The sequence below is a fragment of the Ornithodoros turicata genome, chromosome 4 (assembly GCF_037126465.1).
Source record: "Ornithodoros turicata isolate Travis chromosome 4, ASM3712646v1, whole genome shotgun sequence".
Lineage (NCBI taxonomy): Eukaryota > Metazoa > Arthropoda > Arachnida > Ixodida > Argasidae > Ornithodoros > Ornithodoros turicata.
This window is the reverse complement of record NC_088204.1, coordinates 7224593-7249829: the sequence shown is the minus strand read 5'-3', so window position 1 is coordinate 7249829 and position 25237 is coordinate 7224593. Positions and strand designations below refer to the sequence as shown.

Here is a 25237-nt window from a genome sequence, read left to right as displayed (position 1 = left end):
TAAACGAGCGTATAAAAGTACATTTACGACGCCTATGTCAATGCACACCCCGAAGGACCTTTTAGGCGACCCATCGCACAGACGATCTGAGATCCTGCTCCAAGCACCCCTGTCTCTTCACGACGGTACGACCAGCTATGCGTGCGACACGCGTACAAGACAACTCGACGTCGTCAACCTTAAATCACGGGTCGACCCGTCGGTCTCCGGAGGTCGCCTTCGAGGTCTTCCTCTTATCAGGCGTCCGTGTGACGTGTCCACCGAGCCGTCTCATAAAGTGTTGGAAGATCCTTCCTGCCTCTCTTTCTTCGTGTCTTTTTTTTTTTTTTTTCGTCTCCGGGTTTTCAGGTTCACCAGCGACGCGGCTTTTTCTGGTGAAATGTCAGGATTTTGAAGCGGGACCACCGATCAATCCACGATGTAATCTGATAATCACTTGTCGATAATAAATAATGGCCAATGAGCGAGCGGTTCCTCTGGTATAGTCAGTTCCCCTTGAGACTAGGGTTGGATTTTGAAGAGAGGATTTTCAGTCAGGACGTACACTGTGACTTCGGAGACGACGGTGGATCGCAGACGATTGCGTTTTGCGTCGCCTCAACGACTTCAGCAGGTCGTTATGTGTAGTTTTGCATAAATATATAATAGTGCTAATGAAATGTTACTTGTAACTGGTCTTAGAAACGATATCCTGGCAAAAAATATATTAATGTACTATATAAAGTGCTACCCGCGCGCTGATTCTTTGCGTATTTGTTGTCACATTCTTGGAAGTAATCAGTAGGCGGAAACATCATATAAATGTCAATTTCCGAATGAATGAATATCACTAAATAAATGTGCAGTATAAAAATAACGAAAACTCAACACATGTACTACACACACACGTACACATTAACATGAAGAGCGGGGACGGCCACGAAGCAAGAAAGGAAACCTTCGCTCAAGACTTACTTGTCAATTCATTTATGCCTATACACACCACTACATACATATAACTATATACTTTTACACGTTGCGTGAAATGCGATGTATGATCAGTTCAAAACAGTGCCATTGTATTAGTTTCGCTGTGTTGTTTGATGATCGTAAATTTCACGACAGTACCATAGGAATAAACACGAGCGCTTTCAAGCCCGATCAGTCAACTGCTACACGAATGTCTCCCTCAACTTTTCGTCTCATCCTCGTCTCATCCATTCCACTCGTGCCGTTCCATGTACGTCATATGTACGTCATCCCTAGATATCGTCTTCGGTCGGCCTCTCCTTCTGCCCCCTCCCGGTTATTCATTCCATTAATCTCTTTGTCCGCCTCTCAATCCTTGCTCCTGGATAATAAGCAACGCACATTTTCATGTTGCTCTTGTAACATTCTCAATGCGCACCGACTTATTAGCTTCCCTGTCTGAGAGGATATTCCCATGCAGCGTACTTCTTTCCATCCTGCACTGAACAATCCCTATACTCCTCCTTAGTTACACAAGGTTCTCCCACGATTCATATAATTGCACCAGATTAGACAACAGATTAGACAAACCACTGTCCATTTATTTAATAGCTTCGTGCAATCCTTACTGGAATATATTAGCGTTCGCAAGTGAACATACTGATCCCTTTCATTGTTTTAATCTCTTCCTTCATTACGACCACACACACGGCCTGAGGAAACATCTTCATTTCGGCTCGATGATGGATCAGAGGCTTCAATGGGCGTTTCGACGACTCAATCTTCCCTCTCTTTATGATATAAGACCATCTAGATGAATATGAACACAACAGCCTCGCCATTGAAAAATGGCGGAGGCCGCTTTATGGACCGCCATTAAATCAAGCACGCATACGAGATGCCCGTATGTACGCATATAAAACGGACTGCCTTCGCTGCTTTGTTAAGCAACCTGTTCCTTATAGGCGCTGTATGTGCTGCAAGTTAGAGACCATTCTGAGATCTCTGCACCGATAGCACTGACTCGCTGCTACCGCGTGGAGCTCCCTGAACATTTTTTATGATAAGGGAGCGTTATGTGCTCATTGACTATGCAGCCTTGTTTATCTGTACAAAGTGTGTTAATAAAGTACATATTCTGTTGCAAGATACACAAGTTGAGATTAATCACGGTAGCAATGGTATATAAGAACCGCGAGCACTGGTACTAATTCTAGGTCTCCCGAAATCCTGTGCCTGTGGGTTCCTCGACGGCTGTGTGAGACCTTTTCGCGAATGTCACTGCACCTGCATTCCAGATTGTATCATGCGGGATACAATATGCGAGATATCAACGTGTTCGATCTCAGTATGAGACGTATTTAAGCTCGGCCTACTGCCATGTCACAGCTCGTCTCCGCAAAATATATGTTGCTGCTCTTTCAATCGCGCGATCAAATCCATGTCAATGTCACAACACAGCGCATGACGTCACGGGCTACTGCTGATAAAGGTACGTTCATTCATCACGTCGACCAAGAAGCCGTTTGACTTCATCGACTTCATTCTGCTGACAAGCCTACCGTATATCAAACATGGCGACCGTATATAGCAGACGATTTCATTGAGGACAAAATCGTAGCAGACGATCTGATAGCTGGGGTCCCGTGCTTTAAGTATTTTGATTTTCTATGTCCCGATCACGAATGTGTGTGTGTGTGTGTGTGATTTTCTTTCTGTTTTTTTTTTTTTTTTTTTACTTACATAACTCACATCAGTAAGTCATTATTCTGTCAAAGTGAAAGGATATACGAATGGCATGAGTTCGACGCTGTGCTTGTGCGCAGATGAATTGTGCGCAGAAATGAATTCGTAACCTATTTCATGGGCCTTACAAAAGAAAGCTGAGGGATAACGACAGACGACTTTGCAGAAGGTAATCGCGTAGCAGACGAACTTATAGAGCTCGCGACGTCATTGGAGGCTCTTTCATAGCAGACGACGACGATATCACAGCAGACGCGTGGCCCAGAAAAACACGGCGATACAGCATGAAAAATGCTCCGGAGAGCGTCCGCAGCACAAGTGAATGAAAACTGGTTCTGCGGAATCTCTTGCGGTGGATGCTGTGTGTCGTCTTTTTCATGTGGTGGGGGGTACTCGCGTCGCGGCGATTGCGTAACTGGTTTCCGGCCAGCGCGTTCGGTTGTAAACTTGCTTTTTACATTGCGCCCCCTATCTGGATGTCGCCGTCTGTGCTTCATTCTGGAGCAATAATGGACGAGAGATGACGGTCGAGGTGCCCAGCTTTCAAAGAGCGCCTGTCCGGACCTTTCTTTCATATCTCCCCGCTTGCGTCCATTTTCCTTTAACCTTTCTTTCTTTCAAAGCAATTTCTATAACGTCTCGTAATTTTGCTATACGAATTTTGGACCACACTCCGGCTCACGTCCTATAGCTTTCTTCTTCTCGTTGTTTATGGAACGCCCTTTTAATATGCTTTCGCAATGCAATGAGAGGTCGCCTATAAGTATTAGGAAGATTCCCCCAAGTATGATGTTAAGTAAACACTATCCCGCAAGATCGGTTTCGGTGTAGGCAACTTTTCCGTCAGACAGTATTCAGTTGGGATGTATTTCAGATATGTATTTAAAGAGATCGAAACATTCAAACGAATTAAATTAAATTAACTTATTTTACTCGTTACAAACAACCTTTCACGTAGAGTCAACGCTTCGTGAGGTAACGTGTCTCTGTTTGTTTGTTTGTAACGAAAAAAAGAGGAGAGGGGAGGGAGGAGGGAAGGAGAGGTAACATGTCTGTTGAAAACACAAGGTTTGTTTGTAACGAAAAAAAAAGAGGAGAGGGGAGAGGGAGGAGAGGAGGAGAGGTAACATGTATGTGGAAAACACAAGGTTTGTTTGTAACGAAAAAAGGGGAGGGGGAGAGGGAGGAGGGAGGAGAGGTAACATGTCTGTTGAAAACACAAGACATACGTACCATAGTTTAAAGAGAGAGGGACCGAACGTACAAACTTGCGTATCCGTCACTTGACCCCCTGAAGCAATCCCCTCTAGTATTGTATAATGTATTCCCCTTTTTCTCGTCCAAGTGCTGGGCCTTGGCCTTCCCTTTTTCTCCTCTGCTGCGGTTCTTACAACTCAGCTTCTTTGTACGTTCCGTCCCTCTCTCTTTAAACATTTATACCTTGTGTTTTCAACGGACATGTTACCTGACGAAGCGTAGGCTCTACGCGTTGTTTTTAGTAAAATAAATTATTCGAATGTTTCAATCTCTTTAAATACTTATCTTATTCGCTCGCGAGAGCTATACTTTTCCCATTTTTGCCTGGGGTATATTTCATTTAAAACACTGTTTCAGATGGATATTTTATGAGCACCCTTATCAATACGGAGCGTGCGGAATAAAAAAAAAAGATGTTTACTTTAAAAAATACACCCATTTTACACGCCAAAGGGCGCAAAAAAAAAAAAAAATTACTGCTTACACGTTCTATAGCACGACATCCAGTATACACTCGCGACGGACATAACAGGGAGCTACAAACATCCTAGGGTAGCAGAGCCAATTTCCCACGCTGGACTATAATAATGCCGACCATCACATCAATGTTTTTTTAAAATTAAATTTTGTGTTAGCGCCGCGAAGCAACTGTGGCTATGAGCGGCGTACAGACGTGGACAGATGGAGAGAGGACAGCAGGAAGGAGTGGGGGGACAGGGCGGGGTTAGTATGCATCCTGGGCCGACTTCAGGGGGAACTGCGCCGACATTCGTCCGGAAAGGCTTCGGAAAACCCAGGGAAAACCTCAGACAGCCCAGCCGGTGGTAGGATTCGAACCCAGCACCTTCCAGTCTTCAGCACGCGACCTTGGTTACCACCGGCCGAACAGGTACAGTCTCAAGCCTTTCTGTGTGCGGCCATTTTTCGAACTGACTCGCGAGAAGGGAATGTGGTTCCTCGGAGAAAACAGTAGCCTCGCATAGGTGTGCGGAGGGTTCAAAGAGACAGCGTCATTCTATAGTGGAAGGGAGCCTGTTTCCTGTGATCGACAACCTAGTGGGAGGACAGCGAATTAAACAGAGTGAATCACCGCAGGAGGCCGCTGGCATCGCGCACCAGGTGCCCCGCGGATGGCAAACTGCGTCCTGACGTCACCATATAATCTAAGTTCACTGTCCACTTATAAAATTCTTCTGTTCGTCGTTCACTGACGTGACCGAACTGTCTTTTTTTTTTTTTCATCTTATCTACAAGAAGAGCTGGTGAGGTATTAAAACGGACGTTCAGCACTGTAACGTGGATTAGATTGGATTGGATTAGACTTAAAGTGCTGTTCTGTAAGACGTGATTACTTTTAACAATAATAAATATAATAACAGGTCTGCTAGAAGCTTCTCAAGTGAATACATAAACTAGGTACTGTTAACAATCATAACTAAGAAATTTGTTAATGTATAACGATATAATACTGGTGATGTATTTGTTGCGTTTTTGGTAACATTCCCTTGAGTCTGGGGAGGTTATGCACAAGGGCAGACACCAACGCACAAGACAAAACTCCCCTGTGAAAACTGCGCGTCGACTCCAGTTGTGGTAGGAAAATTTAATACGGCGTGGAACGGTCAGTTACCAGTGACAGGCGGTTAGAATACTGCTAAGATACTTTTGTTGTACTTTGATATATCGTTCAAAAAGGCAACGAAGATTGCGGCATTGAATGATATATGGGTCGAGCTGAGGTACCAACGAACAGCTCGGCTAATAACGACAAAATATACCGTAATCAACATCTATCGACAATTTGATGCTCGGTATAAGATAGGCTTTCGCGTTTTCGGTTTTTATTTTTCGGCGTATTCGGCGTATATGTTTTTCGACGTTTATTGATTTTCACGAAATCCGGGTGTTTTTCGGTGTTTTTCCCGGCATGTACACGGTTTACCCGACAGTTATCGGCTAATAGAAATCACAATGTAACTTCGATCACCTCATCCCGTCGTCATCCATGTAGTAGTAGTCGTTGTTCACGTCGCATATAGTCAAGCTGTACAAGTAACCTACTTCGTTCTTAAAATAATCGTGGCAGCGAATTGCCTCCAGTGGATAAACAGCATTCCGCACTAGCTGTAAGTTAGACGCGCTCTAACTTATCTTTTACTACTACACTCCAGCTATAATCACATATTCGAAAAAAAAAAACAAAAAAAAGAACAACGAATGTATCAAACAAGAAAGTCTGCGCGACCATGCATCGCGTCAAATGGAAGAGCAACCATCTCCAGCAAAACAACTTTCCTTTCGCGTTGAATGAAAAAGCAGCAAGCTTGAACCGTCAGCGCTGCCGAGACTAAAGAAAAGCCAAACAGGGTAAAAGCGCACTTACAGAATGACAAACGAGCTCTCATGGAATGAACTGCCGTTTCCATCGAGGCGTTAATGTATCGTACTCTTAAAGCGTTAAAACTCCCGCAGCGGTCGCTCGGCGCCTCCGGTCAGCCTTTGAGAGTCCACCTGTTTGGAATGCCTCTAATCTACTGGGGCAGGAGGGGGTTCTGGAGAAGAAAAAGAAATTCGCTATATATTGATGGGGCACACCTTCAATACGAAACGCTGCGTGGGACCCCAGGCGGATATGAGGAGGCCATCTTATAGGATCTCACTTCGCGGGTGCATTACTGCATATACGTCTGGTACTTTTGCCTGTGTATAATATTAAAAGAGTGCGCAAGCTGTTTGCATCGATCGTCCTTGCCATCGTCATCTTTTTTTTTTCTTTTTGTAGAAGACTCTCGTAGAGCGTGAAGAAACACAATGTACAAGTTTCCGGCGATGCAGAATCAAAAATAACAAAGACGGTTTTAAGAGCATCAAACGCATGCTCCTAACCGTCTTTGTTATTTTTGTAGAAGACTCTGTTCGAAAGAACGGCCATCCCTGACCTGAAGTTTTCTGCTTCAAGCTGCCTTCTCCTGATGTCCGGATTTTCAACTTTTCTACGTCATTTTTTTAAAGTTATTTTTGATTTCTACTTTTATTTCTGCTACGTCTTCATAAGGGCGAAAGTGAAGACGCTCATTTGTTGCGTTAATATCGCTGAAGGCTCAGATATGTACGTTCTGTATACTCTTTTTGTTCCTCAATATTCGTAGATATAGGAAGTCAGCTAGTACTAGTATAGTCACAGGAAGGGAGTTGCCTCAGGACAGAAGCCGCCGATATTTCGAACAGAGACTGTTCTTCTTCCTATGATAACACAAATTATGATTCAGAGACAGGGTATAGACGACCTGTGCCCCTACGTCACCGATTACGTAACGCTACCGCGCAAAGCCAGCTGGTGGCTTTATCAGCATTTTTCCCGATTATCATTTCATTGATTATTGGGCGTTGGAGGATTACGTATTAGTGTTTTGCCCATAAATGTAGCCTGTCTCGGCTAATTCCCATTGTTTACATTCCACATACTCTCTTTCGATTGGATGGCCGTAAACCCCAACTGTAAAAACGACATCTATATGCTGCTCTCGTAGCTTTTCTTGATAAAAATTCTGAAAATGATATTTTAAAAAAACGGCATGTATGTAAAAAGACTTCACCTTTAAACATTGTGTCAAACGCGTTTAAATTTAGTAGCCTCGTAGGTCCATTGTTGGCGGTAAATTTTTGACGAACCTGCCGTTGAAATTGTATTTAATTTTTATTGAAATACTTTTAATGTGTCGTGAAATAGTTTTTTTTTTTCGTATTGTTACTGTAGTGGTTACACAATATCCACGTATAACGCAAGCACAGTCTGGTGATCACGTGGCACTATCGAGCCACGGACGAACCTATATACAAGGCTTTGAATCGAAGAATTGAATTGAATTGAACTGAATTGAAGACCTATCTATACAAGGTGGTGGACAAAGGTATGGCTCTAAAAATAACGACAGTAACGGAACTGATCGTGACACACATTCGTTTTTGTTTGGCCATTTCGAAGCATTCACACGAGTACACATTAGAACTCAAATATTTGCGTACGGCGAGCAATCGACAAATTTGATCAGTCATCATAGCGCACTGAAGTTTAACGGGTGATCATTCATTCTATACAAGGATTCTATAGGGCAAAAAATTAAGCTCGACCCTATTTTCTTTATAGTCTCTTTAGAGGCCATTTCTCGGAGAACAGATCTTGCCCTTTTACTTTTTTTTCCTTCTTTTTTCTGCGAACATCGGCGAGAAAGGGTCTGCATCCGGTATAGTCAGAAGAAAGTCATTAGACGCCCCCGAGAGGGCGCACCCCTCGCCGCCATCCACAATACCGAACATCATAAATACGAGCGCCCCCTGGAGGTATATAAAAGCCCAATTAATTCCACAATCAATTTAAGAGCGCCCTCGCGCGACTAACGCTAATTAAATTTGCATCAACTCCCGAAAGGAACTGCTGCAGATCATCTTTGTTATTTTATTGTCTCCTCTCAATCACTTTGGCTTTTGTCTGCCTCCTTCCTCTGGTAGCTGCTGAAGCAACGCGAGGTTTTCACGCGAGCATTTTGGTGCGAGGCAGATGTAGAGCATGCTTTCCTCATATCCTCTACAGTTGAACGGGATGTACCGTAATTTACCGCGCTTAACGTGCGCGCTTATGTTTCTGTCTATAGACAAGGATTACACTGCGAGACGTGATCAAAATATGTCATGGAACAGCTGGTCACTGCAGTGCGACCTATGTTTTCATTTTTTTTCTTTTTTTTCTATTCTATTCTATATTCTATGCGAGTTAGAATGACTGATAGTCGTTGTATTTTTCGAGCGATAATAGTAAATGACACATTGCTTACACATGTGGTGTTGTGTGTGAGGAGCAGCAGTATAGCACAGTACGTGTTAACAGTGCGCCTATTAACAGTGACATTAACAGTGTTGGCCATTCACCATTATTGCGTATATTTATCTTTCATACTGAATGGTAGTGCCCATGTATGCAGCGCGTTGCTCCTATGGCGAATTTTGCTATGCGCTAATATAGGAGCTTTTGCTTTTGCGCTTATAGCATTCTTACTGGACGAAAAAGCAGAATACCTTGACGTATGCGTGCTTCCAGCAAAAGTATCTCATTCAGCTACAGAGTACCTACATTTTATGCAACCTCCAGTATCATATTTTCGTGAGAGAGTTACTCTTATAGGGCCTAAGGATATGCCAACCTGTTCACCAGGAAGAGATTATACGATCGGAAATCATATGTCGTACAAAAAGAATAGTGCACTTTAAAATCGGATTAAGCCAGCCGCCAATCGAGCGCGATATACTTGGAAAGGACTGTCGGCCTGAGCATTAACGATTTTTTTCCCTTTTACTTCTCACCTTTTTTCTTTAACCCTTCTGTTTTTCTTTTCCTAGGTGCAGAGATTTCCCGCAAGACGGCGCCAGGGACTGGAACATCTGCGAACTGCATATTGATAAATGTAGGCAGAGATACACTCCTGAACCAAAAAATAAAAAAATAAAAATAAAAGGAAAGAAAATGACAGAACACCACAAGGGGGTTGATGGCAAGGGGGTTGATGGCAAGTGGGCGCCGACGTCCAACGAGCCGTCGGCGGCGTCGGCATAGGTCAGAGATTTACGCGTGTCTCTTAATCCGCTTAATCCGGCAAGGCAGATTAGTGCGTGATCCTGTAACGGAAGACGTCTCAATTGGTCGCTCTCTCTAGTGCTGCGCTCACGCGGAGAAGAAAGACATCATTTTCCGTGTCTTCTGCTGGAAAAAGCCTCGCTATAATCCTCCAGGGTTGACATGCGAACCGTAGATACTTTAATCTTCGTTCAACTCCGCAAATTTCTTCCTGCGTGCGCAAAGGGTGAGCACGACAATGTGGGCACGAACGAAATAAATAAAAACCAACTTTCTCGGGGATTCTAAAGGACCTGCTTTTGGACACATACAAATTTTCGATCTCCCTGTTCATGAACGTTGTTCCAAACGGCGCTATTGGACGTTCTCTTTTGACAAAGCCACCAAATGTTACAGTCTGAAATTATTTTTCCCGAAATTTTTTCTCGAAAGAATTTTTTTCGGCAGTTTCAGGTTGTTGTGACAACAAAACATACGTACTGAAACACTCGATCGCGAATCTGATGAAAGCAAATGTAACATACCGGATGTATGCACAGAATCAGCAGTTATCATTTCGCTATGTGATTTTCTGAAGAACTAAGCTTTTGTTTAGTGAAGTAACCCTTGTAGAAACTCGTTCATCACTGCAAAGACATCTCACCAACCTATACGAGCTACAAAACTTATGACACAACGTTCATCATCATCATTGCAACCGGCCCGAGCGCTAAATTAAAAATTCCCCCTCCATAGACTGCACGCAATGTTAGCAGACGACAGCACGAAAAAAGGGTCGGTCGTCTGCTTTTCCATTTTTACAGCTGCGCGCGTGCACTTAGCCTAATAACTGAAATGAGCGTATCCATCGAAAGCCAAAAGGCAAATCGATTTGCAGCCAGGTAACGCGCGTCTATTTAGCGGGAAGGGGGCGCTCTCATCGCCGCCCGCCATCACACCTGCCCTCGATTCACCGTGAACATCTGTCGTCTGCCACATAACAGCTGACTTCGTAGTGACGTCATTGCTGCAGAGGGATGCTGCATTATAACGGGGGGATGATGTCGATCGTCTGCTCGTCATAACGCCCCTTCATCCCCCGTCCCCCCCATCCGTCGCGTGGAATGAGGTGCTAAAGGTGAAACAGCCAGAGAACAAAAAAGATCAACAAGACAGGAACAGAAGTCAAGGGTCATTGAGCAAGAACAAAGCCGACGTATGTCTTGGATGGCCGGCAAGTTACTGAATATCCCCTGGACAAAATTCAACGTCCCCTTGTTGAACTCGACGTGCATGTGATACAGAACTGTGCCCCTCCTAGAAACAGGAAGATGGAAACAGAAAAAGCAGGACATCCAAAACATGGCGTTTTTCTATACAAGGGACTAGATTACAGCCTTCGCGAGTATTCGGATTTTTCGAGTACCGAAGCGAATAATTTTATATTCCACTCGGATTTAGAACCGAATATGGAATTTTATATTCGGATTTCGGATCCAATTGCCAAGGCCTTATCTCCCGTCACCCCCGTGTGCAAACCAGGCGGATTAACACGAAATCGACAGCCGGATAGCTGATCCAAAGAGCGCATTGGTGCACTGCTCCGCGCAAGAAATATGTAAACCGAAACCGATTAATTAACTCGAAAAAATCACGAAGTGTCGACGCGTTTTTTTTTTCTTTGAATATTTTTTGCTGAAGGTCCCGATACGTAAAACAGTGGTTCCGAAGGCGTGCGAAGTAAAATTTAAAAGTTAGGATGTTTATTTAATTAGTGAGCGTATGTGAATGAGCCGCTTAGTACTTAGGTTGATGGCCGATGTCCCAAGGATCTTTACCAAAAAGAACTTCGGTGGCGCCACCTGTTCACGAATTATTCAGCCGCGGTACCTACGTGAAACACCCGGTATAGCTATTCTCTTACTGGCTTCGGTTACGTAAGTATTCGCTTCCTATTCCCTTCAAAATTCCTATTCGCACAGGGCTAGCATCACCTTCCGGGTGAAGGAAATATAGGGTAAGTGTGCGATTAACAGGAACCATTACGCAATTCCTGTGCTCGTTTTATTGAATTCCGCTTCGTGCTAATAACAAATCGCGCGTGCAGAAAAAACAGGGAACAAATTTTAGAACAACCAAAGCCGGATTTTGGCGCCACAGTACGGCGCCATCGGAAAGGTGTGTTTTATAGATCGCCCATCAAAGGTGATTGGATAAGCGCAAGATCGTAAAAGATAAAAAGAAATAAAGCTTTTCTCTCGTTTCATCGGCGCATATAGGTAGGCGGCTGGTGTACCAGCCTTCAAAGGCTTTTGCTGGCCGGGATTATGCCTTTTTACGCGCTGGCTTTGCTTACTAATTAATTTTTACTGCTCTTTTTACAGCTGCTGCCGCTGAGAGGGTCATGTAAGGTCGCGAACTCTGCCGACGGAAAAGTGGCGATGCACTAGCGCCGTCTTCTGCAATGCCTTGCTACGTATACGTGCTACAACGCGGTGCGCAGAAGGCATGAGGAATACTAGGAGGCTTAATTGGTTACACTAAGATGTATAGGCGCTGGTTCAACCTTTTTGCCATGCGAATTTGATACTGTAATACCGTGTTACTGCACAATGCTATAGGGAAAGGATGGATGACAAGTTAATAAAAATTTGCTGTCCCTTGGGCATTGCGCCAAACGCAGTTCGATGCGGCGACTTCATATGGTATACGTCGTTCTATTATAATGCCACGGATGTACGTGTTGCATGAATGTTAATGCAGCTCTGACTACAAAAGTCGGAAGCAAGGTTGAAACGGTTCAAAGAAAGCAGGGTTGTGGTAAAAGTTCCAAAAGTAAAAATAAATAAATAAATAAATAATAATAGACACAGGATAACCCCGATATCGAAACCAGTTCGTGCGGTATTTTCATTTGTATATGTCAATATTCTCTTTTTAAGTGAATAGGTTATAAGGAAAAAGATCATACCAAACCAGCCTTTCAGTGAACAAATATTACCATCGCACTTTACGCGTATATTAGATGCTCCACCACTTCAACACCCCATCTCATCGTAATCATCTATTGTTGTTGTTGTTGTGTTCCACTTTAAGGGTAACTGTATCGTTTTATGTACACATATCTGCGACTTCACGCTCGACGGCTATAGCCAAAATACGAATGAATAAATAACAACTATCATCATTATTATCACAACAACAATCAAGCGACGGTAATAACCGGGAGAATAAAACTTCAAACGACTCATCGTTCAATGTAAATAACAACAAAGTTATCCTGTATCCTGTAACAGGAAGTAGATAACAACAAAGAAAAGACTCAATTTTAATACGATGGAAAGTGATGTTCTGATCCAGAAGATGTGGGTTCGAGTCCTGTAGCTGGCTATCCTTTTCAGTGATTACTTCTTTCAATTTTAATGTCTTCTTTCTGCTATTTATCTTCTGTTAGAGGTCCACGATTCCCCACATCAAATCTTTGTCAAATCGGCAGGCAGAACGCTCGGCAATAAGAAGCCACAAAAAAGAAGAAGAAGAAGAAGAAGAAGAAGAAGAAGAAAAAAGAGAAGTTATATGAAAGAGGGTCGAGCCTCTGACGGAGCGCTCTGATGACCGCCATATTTATGAAAACTCCTCCAGTTAACCAAGCAGAAATATTTGATAACGACTGCACAATGTTGCCTGCAGTATATTCACAAAAAGGCCGGTTCCAGCTGGATTACGATGTTGCCGACGAATGTTTGGCACTGCAGAGTTCACTGCGCATCAAAAGCGTGACCGCTTTTGCTGTGCAGTGAACGAATTCTTAATAAATACACAAATAAATTTATAAACTGTGCCAGGTATTCATATATACCACGCCACACATGCCAATGCGATTGCCAATGTACCTTATGTTTTCCGAGTAAACTGGTGCCTATGTTTTTTTTGTTTTTGTTTTTTACAAAAGTTAAAGACCTTATACAGTTAAATAAGTTACTAGAGTTCGACAACAATTTCTTTCTTACTACGGACCCTGTTCGCTTTCACACATAAAAGAAGCTGAAGTTAGTTGTTTTACCGTCTTTCAAAGTTCAGTCACGGACGGAGCATCTATCGTGAGAAGGGCTCCAAACTAAGCGTGCTTCCGGCCACCTTGACTGTCCCGCAATATTACGGTTAACGCAAAATAAGCGCTCTCTCCCCCGTTTTCCTCGTGACCGTTCATCTTCTCTTCCGCCGTTTCCGCCATGTTTGTTGATTTTTCAGCTCAGACTACTTTCTTTTGTGTTTTCTTCATTTTGAGTTTTCTGCTTTTAAAGCGAAACGGAGTGCGGTATATACCTGTTGCCGGCGATCCTTTTGCCGTGACGCGGAGACTTCCGGTTCGAGAGTACCTTCACGTCGCCGGCCATTACAATATACTCTCGCGAGCGGAAGTGCACCTGCGTCGAAAGACCCACCGCCCACCCACGCAAGTGGCTTTGCTTCCTCTGCTTTCTTCATTCGTTCCTGTCGTCTGCATGCTTTATGCGTGTTTCGTGTCGTCTGCTAAGTTTCTGGAGAGCCGTTTAGCCGGCCGTCGTCTGCAAACTTTTTAGAACCCGCTTCGCGTGTTATGCACACTTTCTGTTTGACAATCGTATGATATTATGACACAGAACAACAACAATCAGAAATATATGTACTGACGATGAGTGGCGACATTTGCCGCCTACAAAATAGCAGAAACTGCGAAATCACGTTGAGCTCGTCTGCTAGTTGTCCATCTGCACCTTTTATGCTTGACCACATCGCAACATATCAAATCGCATGTTGCATTAATATGTTATTGGATTATTGATTTTGGGGTTTGATTTTTGACAATGTTATTTGATTATTTAATTGTTATTGGATATGTTATTGGATGGATTTGCACAGCGTATAATGCACATTTTTGTAGTGTCGTGGTTGAACAGCCCGTCTTTTACACCACATAAAAGGTGCCGACAATCTTCTAATCTGTTTAGCAGATATATAGGAATGCTCAGCCTACACTTGATAAGAAACAGATGCAACATACCAAGTCTGCGCCTCACCTAACCAGAGCGCGATGTGGCATCAAGGACACGACAGCAATATCACTCGCTCTGAATGGACTGATCTGCATAAAGCTAATTGGATCCTGGCCTATCTCCGTATATCGTCTCAACGCCATATGACAGGTCAACAAGTACTGCAATAATTGAATTCCACTTTCCAGGCACAAACTACGCGATCTAGCCCAGATGCGTAGAGCCCGACTGCCTTGAACAAAGCAGCAAGAGATGGTTATCTCCGCCTTCAAGATGATTGCCAGGATTCCCTATCGTCCGGGCCAGCCGTATCGCCCACAAGATCCAACAGGAACACTTTCCTGTCGCGTTACATAACCACAGGCTGAATACGTAACGGTTGAACTTGGGTTGGATTGAATTAGATTGTACGCTTACCCGGTATTCATGGTGAAGCATTCTGCTGCTTATCAACAAGTAAATGTGGCGTAACAATTGAACAATAGAGACGTCTCATGGTACATCAGTTCGAAATACGTTCGTTGAATAATTCAACGAAGGAACACACACTGACAGTCGTGATGAGCATCTGATAACGGCCAAATACCTGGACCATACAAACTGTAGCCTGCCGAAAAATAGAAAGGACGGCGTTTAGGGCAGATATTAGTACACCAGTCGGCAACGGTGTGCTGCACCCGGTGGCTTCCAAACGGCAATAAGAAGTATCTCTTCTCATATCTTTGTACGCTCTAAACGGATTAGACAAAACACTAATAAACATAACGATTTTTGCATTCATATACGAATAAAACACATAAAAATAATGTGATACATTTATTATAAGATATGGAAGATAATATAGTTATAATACACACGTACTAAGAGATACGTTGTATCTTTTAGAGCCCATTTATTTGCATCCTATAGACACATGAAAAAAACAAGACAAGGCAGAAGTGAAACGCGTGGGGCAAGTGACGTACGGATAAGAGACAAGATTCAGCTTCTTTTGAGTAATTGTAACCGTCACGTTACCTGAGTAGGTCTATCCAGGAATTCCGAAACTGCGGACAGCTGTGAAACCGAAACCGGAAAATTAACGTCGAGGCTACACGACTTGCCCTCAACTTGACCTTCACTTCTCATCACTTCCGCCAACTTACGGCATAGGATGTCATCCTATATCAACGTTTTCCTTCACCATAATCCAATCCAAAACCGCGCCCTTAACGCAAACCAGTTTAATTCGAACATACCGTTCAAAGACCTTTCGGACACGGCAACAGTAACTGGCAACATCGTCAACATAAATATTCTTCGACAACAACAACAACCACCACCAGGCCGTGCGAAGGAACGTTCATTCTCGTACCGTGTTGCACGGTGGATGAGTGGCACGCGTCCGCAATTAAGCCTTCTCATCCCTTTGACCGTCAGGCCGCGAGTCGTGCAACCCCAAAGGGGGGAAGCTTCCTTCCCGTCGCGTGGCGAGCGACCGACCGCTGGCCACGCACGAGCAACCCTCGATAACGAAGTCACGGATCGTGAAGTGCTCGTTAGCAACGCTGACTCGACCACTTTACAGAGGTGCATATACCTACAAGAAAGTTTCGCTCTCGTTCCAGTGTGTACGTACGTACGCTCTGCCATTCATAACACTTGACAGGATGCAAGGTGAAATATTTGTTGTAGGCACCTTTTTTTTTCTTTTTTTTTGCGTGAGCCGTTAACGCTACGCAAGTAGATCAGCTGTCTGCGTAGCTCCTCAGTTTCCCTGTTTTCTCTATTGCCCGACGAGCGACCTTATTGGTCCCACTCCCAAATAAGGGGACAACATTTGAAGGTGAGGCGCACGTGGTTTCTTGTGCGGGCCCATGCAGGTCTACGAATACCCCCTTATTGCTGTCTCGTGATTGGACAGACACTTCGTCACGTGGTTTCTCCAAACTTTGCCCTCTCCCCTGCTCAGAGACAAACTGTCGTTGCGGGTGGCGAAATATCACGTGACATTGTTCCACGAGAAGCTGAACTGAGGAAGAGCGTTGAAAGCGTACAACGTTTACACTTTTAAACTTACGTGGTGGCCCTCAAATGTTCTCGCATCTAAACGCGTTTGCAGTCCAAATCGAAATTTCCTGACCCCTCCTGCAAACCCTCCCCTATAATATCGCGAGCACGAACACAAGACAAGGTTACTCACACTTCAAGCGCGCAAAAACACACACAAAAACCTCTCAGCTAGACGTAAACGACACATTTCTTCTGTCGCTTTAATGCCGCGCAGCTCAAAACATTCTCCGCACATACCTAGCTGGCCACTTCTTAAAAAAGTGACCGGATAAATCGTTCCCGATCTCAAAAGTCACTTTCAACGCGCAGCTTCACTCTTTTCCAGCGTCACGTATAATATGAGATGGTCGCCGCAAGACCAGAGTATATTCGAAAGGCATACAAAAAGAAAGGGAAAAGCATAAAGCTCGCGCGCAGCCTGAGAGGATTTTCTAACACGCTGGAACACATGGGCGTACAAAATAAAAAAGTACAGGGCCTCCTTTGAGCAGTGCCGCCTGCGAGGTTGCCGCACGGATTTATGCCCGTTGCCGCCGCCAGGGGGAAAACAAGCAGGTAAAGGCAGCAAAAGTGGAGATGCAAGCGCTTTTCTAGGCTATACCGGAGCACTTGTGTGGATATAAAGCCGTATGTGCCGTGCCGGTGTTCTATACTGTGAGACCACATATACTACGTACGTGCATTTTTTCTTCTTATTATTTCTTCGCTGGTTTCGCTCGCGCTGTGTTGTGAAGACAAGATATGGCTGACAGCGCGCCACCATGCGGTGAAAGAGGAAAATGGTCGGGTGTACGTGGTGGCAATTTATTGGTAGCATCGTTTTCATGCGCTTATTTTTAGTTTTACTTTATCCGGTAATGCGTGAACGTGGCTTCAGCATATTCTTTCAGTATTGCCAAGCTTAGTATTGCACAAAAAGAAAGAATGAAAGAAAAAGAAAGAGAGAGAGAGTTCCACCACCCTGTGCGCTGTCTGAGGGTTTCCTTTGGTTTTTCAGCAGATTTTTCTAGATAGCTTCCGCAAAACTCAATTCGCCCTGAAGTCAGCCCTAGACGCATACTATCTCCACTGTCTCATCCTCCGCCTCCTTCTTTCTGCTTAGCTCAATCTGTCCAAATCTGTACACGGCTCCTAACCGCAGCTTCTCCACGATGCTCGCACACAATAAAAAGGAAAGGGAATGCTCGAAGACCAACCGTCACACCGGATGTGATACCTGGCAGCCAAATATGCTTACCTCCGAACGCTTTGCAATGGCGTGGTCCCGATCCGGCTTATGGTGATGTTTTGTTTCAAGGTAATCCCACCACCACCAACACCATCGCTCGTGTGTGGTTAACGGAAAAAGCACGTACGCAACGCGCACTTAAGGGCATGCGCGAACGGAACACCTGCGTGATCAAAGTTGATGAGATCACATCAAGACAACTCACTTTCAAACAATGTGGACTGCGACGGATGTATCATCACCATTTCCCTCCGAACCTCGCTATTCAAAGGCATAACGCACCGTACGCGGCCGGGATCTAGGCAACCCTTGCTTTACTCAATGACACCCGACGAAAAAATAAATAAATAAGAAATGAAGAGGAACATGAGTACCACTGACACAGAAAAAGAACAGCGGGGTTTCCCCTTGAACAGAGAGGTCTTTTGCTTCTTCCTGCTTTGAGGAGATGAACACACACGAGCAAGTGTTTATCATGCACTTGACATCACCCTTTGAGTCATTACCGCCATTCGTGAGGAGTCCATTACACAGTTTTCAAGAAGTAAAACCTACCGCGCAGTCGCGATCAGAAAAAGAAAAAAAAAAAAGAAAGAAAGAAAAGGTCGTCTGTTATTGTCCGGTCATTGCAAAGGCTTTAAACCTATTCCTTTCCCCTCTATACTACTTTTTTTTTCTTTTGTTAAACTTCTCAAAGTGGTCTGCTCGTCGATCTGCAAATTAAGTTTTATAAGCCATATCGTGTGCTAAGTTGAGCTTGAATCACTGCGTGATATGTTGTCATGTACGAACCATGTGATATCGTTCTGCATGGCGGCTGAACCTAACCGCGTTATATGCGTGGTGCAGTTCACAGCCACCAATACCACCGCCCTTAAGTGTAATGCCTATATAACAAAGAGAACCCCCGTTATTATTTCTTCGTTATTATTTCGTTATTACAAGTCCTTAGTTAATGCATGCAAGTAGATTATAGGACACCGTCATCATGATTATGATAATGGCTTTAGCCTACCATCTACTAGATTACGAAAGCGGTTATGCTTATCCTCTTTAAAAGTTCTATTTTAATTTATACTTCGTAAGATATACTATATATAACCCACACTCACTGGTGCACCCCAAGCTATATACGTTGTTTCTATAGGGTAGTTGCAAAACCTGCATATAACGTACTTGGCATTTTACCATGCCAGAAGAATCTCTATCATTTACGACCAATCGCTCATACATTTCTAGGTCACGTGGTATTAAAGGTGATTCAATGTACGACGTACTGAGGAAAGACTAACCAAACGTTCGAGATCTGTACATTTAACACATTTATTGAAGCACATCATCATCATCATTTCCTGCGAGACACACGAATCCTCTGAGATCTGGGATCGCATCCCCTCAATGTGTTGACACAATGTTACCTATATAGGTTTATGTACAGTAATAATAACTTATGTACAAGCTTCCAAGATGCTATATACGACACTAGTTTCGTAGAATGAGTGATTGCACAATGAATAAATGATGCCATGTGTGGTTCCAACTTTTCGGTATATGGTTACTGCCAGATTCAACGAGCCGTTCATGCCGCCAGACATTTTTTAATTTTTATTTTTTTGCATTTTGTGATCTCAGTTTCACACGAATACTTTATTGTGTTCTGCAGCCGATCAAATAGATGGGCAGTGAAACTGTAGGGGTATTGAATCCACAGCGCAATACTTGAGCAGCAGGAACATTTATGGTCAGTATTGACTCGCTTCAGTATGTGCGACACACAATAAGAAAAAAAAAAAAAGAACAGGATTAATGTGGGGAGCTATTAAAACTTATAGTACCGTAGATTGCTCTTTCTCCCCATTTTAGTTCGCAGGTCATGAAATTTGCTCCCTGACACTGCAAATACTCCCTAAAATTCGCATAACTTTCCCGCAGTTACTCCCGTAAGAGAGTAACGGTTTGTGGTAATGCACCTAGTCCACATAAGGACTGAAGTTACTCCTTTTTTCTTTAGAGTGCAGGTAGGCAGCTAGCACCTGAGGCAGATCATTCATTCTATTGGCTGTATATGGGATTGATCATCACTGGCAGTTTTGCAATGGCTTCGTTTTTCTTTTTTATGTTTTCTTTGAGTGTTCAGTGAGGTAAGCCCACCCAACAACACACATCCACCGGTGTATACACCAAGAAGTTCGAACCACGCACTGACAACTGATGGACAGCATATAAGGCAGGCCTCGAATGCCTATATGAACAGTATTTCCTCAGTCTGAAAACGAGGACAATCGGCGGTAAGAAAAATAAGCCGCACATAAAGACGCTATTTTTAAGATATTTCTGGGTCGCCGCGTGCTTTTTCCCTGGCGCGTGTTCAAATGAGGTTACACAAAAAATATCATCATTGGTTGCAATGTCGTGCAATGAGAAACAAGAATGAAGCACGCGACCTGTTCACCATTGGCTACTACCACCGCCGCCGACTAATGTGCAACGGTTCTTGTCACTCATATTAACTTGAAGGATGTCTCTTTAATGTGTTTCTGAAACAATGGCAACGGAAGCATGATAATTAAAGTTGATTATCGGAATGATCCATGAAGTTGCAATCGTTACGGCAACTGTTGCAAAGAAACAACCTGTAGGTTATCGGGGCTGATCAGCCCCGATAACCTACAGGGTTCATGCGCAAAATTATCTGAAAATTATCATTTGCATTGCAAGATCTCTTGGACTCAAGGGCCCTCGTGGAAAACAAGGCATGTTCCGCAAAATTTTTAACATGGTTCTGGGGCTTGTCGCTTACTTTACCAGTCATCATGCCTTCTCTCACTGCAACCATCGCAAGATCAATGTTCGCTAAATACAGATATCTGGTAAAGGCATCGCACCATAAATGAAAACAGCGCAGATCTGCACAGAAAAATACATTAACAGGCAACACGACAGTACAGGCACTCTTCTCACCATGAACCTTCCGTCGCACAAAGACGTACAAGGCACTGTCTTTTGGTCATGACTAAGGCGACGAAGAACAGTCACGAAACATCATGCCCTGAGATTTGCTAGATGCCCGTCTATGTGTACCATCGTCACTTTCAATGTACCAGTCCACCTCTTCTGGCGAAGGCATATTGCATCGTCTGCTTGCACGTCATGACCACGCGGGTCACTCACGTGGCAGTTCGCTGCAGTCATTGTTGATACCCACATAGAGGGCAGGCAGCCGTATAGATTGTTCTGGAATGACCTCTTATTCACAAACCGCGTTCGTTCGTTTGGTACGATTCGCGTTCCTCAGCTGTCCTCATCAATGTTCACACAGTCCTGAACAAACTCTGTCGGAAGACACAATAAGACCCCTTCGCGTCCACAACCTATGGCACCGCATGCCTCTTCATATGCAGCGAGAGATGATCTGAGCGAGAGAACGCCCGTTCACACAAGCGGCACTGAAAGGGCCTGTCGCCCGTATGCTTCCTATAATGCCTGGTAAGCTCGTCTGACCTCGCAAACTTCCACCCGCAGCCCTTCCAATTGCACTGGTACGGTTTCTCACCCGTGTGCGTTCTCAGATGCGCCTTCAGGTGCGAGCTCTTGGTGTACGTCTTGCTACAGCCCGGATGAGCGCATGTGTGAATGGTCACCTTCTTCCGGCCCGCATTGCGGCGACCCCGCCGTCCGCGGGGCGCCTTCGTCGGACCCCGGGTCAGGCTGACGACTGACGTGGACGCCAGGAGGCCGCTAGAGGGCGATGACGGGGGAGTGACCATCTGCACTGGAAGGACGGCGTAGTCGCCGTTGTACGGGTGCGGCTGTTGGTAACACGAGGAGACCTCGGGCGACGCGGGCGGGGAGATCTGCTGCGGTGGAACTGGACAGTACGTCACGTACTGGTACGGATTGTACGCCTCGTACGTTTGCGGGTAGTACGAAGGTTCTGGCTGCTTGTACTGGGAAAAGATCTGCGGTTGTTCGCTGGGACAGAACGGTCCCCGTTTGGCCTGGTATGATGGGTCGTAGGTGGGGCGGTAGGATGCTGTGGTGATGGAGTTTGGTGAGGAGTGTGGGCATGGTGGAGTGTAAGGATCTTCGTCATCCTCCTCGTCGTCGTCGTCTGCGAGGTGGTGAGATGAGGAAGGTTGATGGGGATCGTGTCGGCTGTTGTAGTCGGAACGTGCTTCGTTTTGAACATCATCCAGAAGGAAGCTTTCGATGTCTTGCCACATCTGCGAAGGACAAAGGGGAGTTAGCCATTGGGTTGAAGTATGTAAGGCGCACGGCGTACACTTAGCACGTCAAATACAACACACACGCAGGACTAAATATGGCATTTCGATTGATTTTAATATAACAAACACGGTTAAGAGCATCAACTATTTACTATATACATTAAAAAACAAGACTTTCGTGCAGTAGGCTGCACTTCTTCAGGTTGGAGGGCCTGTTACAAGTGGTGAAGCATATATCAAAAAACAAGTCACATGGTACAAGAGAAGTGTACAAGAAGTTGTACCATGTGACTTGTCTTTTGATATATGCTTCGCCACTTGTAACAGGCCCTCAAGCCTGAAGAAGTGCAGCCTACTGCACGAAAGTCTTGTTTTTTTAATGTATGTAGTAAATAGTTGATGCTCTTAACCGTCTTTGTTATTTTTGATTCTGCATCGTCGGAAACTTGTACATTGTTTTTCTTCACGCTCTACGATTTTAATATACTCGAGCAAGTTGGTGCACCGAGGTATACTGTCGTGATGCAGGGGATGACTCGGCGTTGGTGGAAGTGGACCGTGAAAATAAACGCGCAATAACGACAACATTTACCATCTTCGTTGTTTTTACTGTAACTATCGCGAGCTCGTTTTACTTTCTAAAAGTAACGCACACTTCTAAAAACTGAAACCCCATTTTGTGGACGCAAACGATTACACAACCGTCGTTTGGCCACTTCTACAACAGTTGATGTCCATTAACGGAATATAATTGCCAGCCGGTATCAACGTGCATACAAATATCAACAAAGACTCCTTCCGTTCTCAGCCTCTCTCTACATTCTATATCACGAAGGCCCGTATATACAACACAATCTCTCCCCCCTTTCCGAATCATAGACCACCACACGCACCGGTCCCCCCCTTTCCGAATCATAGACCACCACACGCACCGGTCCATGCACGTAAAGGAGGCATACTTCCTGCGCAACATCTCCTCTCTCTTCAGCCGAAAAAAAAAAAAAAAAAAAGATTACAAAAAGAAAAAAAAAACTGTCAGGTGTGCGGGCATGCGCATCCTTGTTCCTTCAGCCAGCACATACATATAGAAAGCTCCCAGCTTGTTGGAAATTCCGACGAAGGCGTCATAATCATAGCGGTGACCGCTTCTACCCCCCCTCCCTTAGATAGAAAATATATGCGTACGCATGTACCCTGAGGGTCTTTCTGCCTTTCAATTAGTCTGCACGGTCGGGGGTGGTTTCTTTGTTCTTTCTTGCTTGCCGTAAATATTGGCGAGCCCGATCAGGACCTGTCTCTGCTCTGCGGTTCAGAGGCCAAACGCGGCGGGGCGCAATAGAAGCGAACGCGAAAATTTTTGGGTGCAGCCCCTGGCCGTGTGGCGGATGCGCTCTATCCGAGCGATACGATTGTGTAATTGTGAGGTTCTTAAGTGGATGCGGGAGTGGATGCCGTATACCGTTTAAGGAGGTCTTAAACGGACCGGGCTCAATAACGTTTTTACTATGTGGGGGCCTCTTTCTGTATATCTATATATAGGACCTCTTTGCTGCGCAAACTTTGCGAATGTAACATTTTGTGTAGCATATTAATAAACATCCGTCGTACGTTTCGTTACAGCGATTTTTTTTGTCGTTTTTTTTTATCTGCGCATAAGGGTGTACGTTCGGACTTGACACAATAGGGAGTTTTAATAGATTCGGAGCAGTCTACGAAAACGGTATCTGATAAAGGAAGCTGCAATGATCGGCGTCGTGATCAGATAGCACGCATGGTTTATCGTATTTTCGGAACCGTTATCGCGAACACCTCCCGATATGCGGAAACTCCGTAAGTACTGTGTATCGTTCCGGCTTCCGTTAAAAAAAAACAACAAAAAAAAAAACGACTTGTTTGACATTCGTTGTCAACGAATCCTTGGTTCCGTTTGTTGGAACCGCTGTCTCCATACCACTTTTTTAAAAATACGGCAAGCAGTTTCCTTTCCTATCAAATCCAATCCAATTCAATCCGTCTGCAGCTAACCACTGGAGTGCACGCTTCTGCGAAGTGTGCTCCTGTTCAAGCAAGAAAAATCGCAAGTTCCACGTCGTGGAGAAAAGCACGGGGTTATAGGAATCCGTCTTTAGTTCGGACTGCGGGCTGGTCTTCTTCAATATCGTGCATTTGACTAAGTGATCTTTAGGCTCGACGCCGAATGCAGTATTGTACGTGTCACTTAGCAACGAACTCATCATCGTTTGTCACTGCTACGCGAAGCAAAAGTTAACTGCCGCACAAGGCCGATTATAATACCGGTTGAGTGCTGCACGCATTCAGTCACAACTTCTAAATTACACATTGTGCTGCTTTCGTTACAACCAGTTGAAGAACAGTCTTCCGTTGGAAATATCAGCGTCGTCCCTATATACGACGGCCTTATACCCCCCATTTCATGGAAACGGGCCGGAGCCGAAGGAGTGTTTCCCGGTTCACCCCAACGCTCCCCACGGAACGTTTGGGAGTAAATAAGATGCTTCAAAATCGACAGCCTTCTTCAGTACCTTAACTGCAATACGTTATGGTCACGGACACGATGAGTTCACTGTGCGTGACTACACACTGACTGCAGCTGCAGTGTCAGGAGTGACATAACTAAGACAAACCAACCACCTGTCTTGTGTCGAGCTGGCTTGCAGTGAAAGCAACTCATGGGCCACTAACCTTAACTTATGCACTGTCTTGGCTCCACATTAAAAAAAGAAAAAGAAGAAGAAGAAGAAGAAAAGGACACTGCAAAATTAGAAGCCACTATCAACAACAAGATGTATGGGCTGTATAAGAAGTGGAACTGAGATTGCGGAGGATCATATTCAGTTTGTTGAGGACGATTCATCGTCATTAATTTATCTGTTGTTGTTGTTGTTGTTGTTGAGGAATGTCCGAGCAACTTCTACTGCCCTGAACAGCTCGATGGGGTGATTAGATGAGGTCAGGAGAAGATATATAGTTTGATTTGCTGAGATAAGGTACATAAGCTACACGCGTAAACTTTGAAACTGCAGCTATCCGGAAGGTGCCTTAAGACGCACCTCACCGGACCTCATGAGGAAGAATAAAAAAAAAAAGAAAGAAAAAGAACTGAGCATGGACCACA

At 44.4% G+C, this 25237-nt stretch overlaps 1 protein-coding gene across 4 annotated transcripts in view; it reads right to left on the bottom strand.

The window, feature by feature from the left end:
* Nucleotides 1-19180: 19180 nt before the first annotated feature.
* The window catches only part of LOC135390875 (Krueppel-like factor 2), a 140016-nt gene continuing 133959 nt past the window's right edge, over nt 19181-25237 (bottom strand). For all 4 annotated transcript variants that reach the window (XM_064620827.1, XM_064620825.1, XM_064620826.1 and 1 more), the window contains one exon: nt 19181-22098. In XM_064620827.1, the coding sequence (XP_064476897.1) occupies nt 21247-22098 (852 nt within the window). In that variant the 3' untranslated portion in view covers nt 19181-21246. The remainder of the gene's footprint in view (nt 22099-25237) is intronic.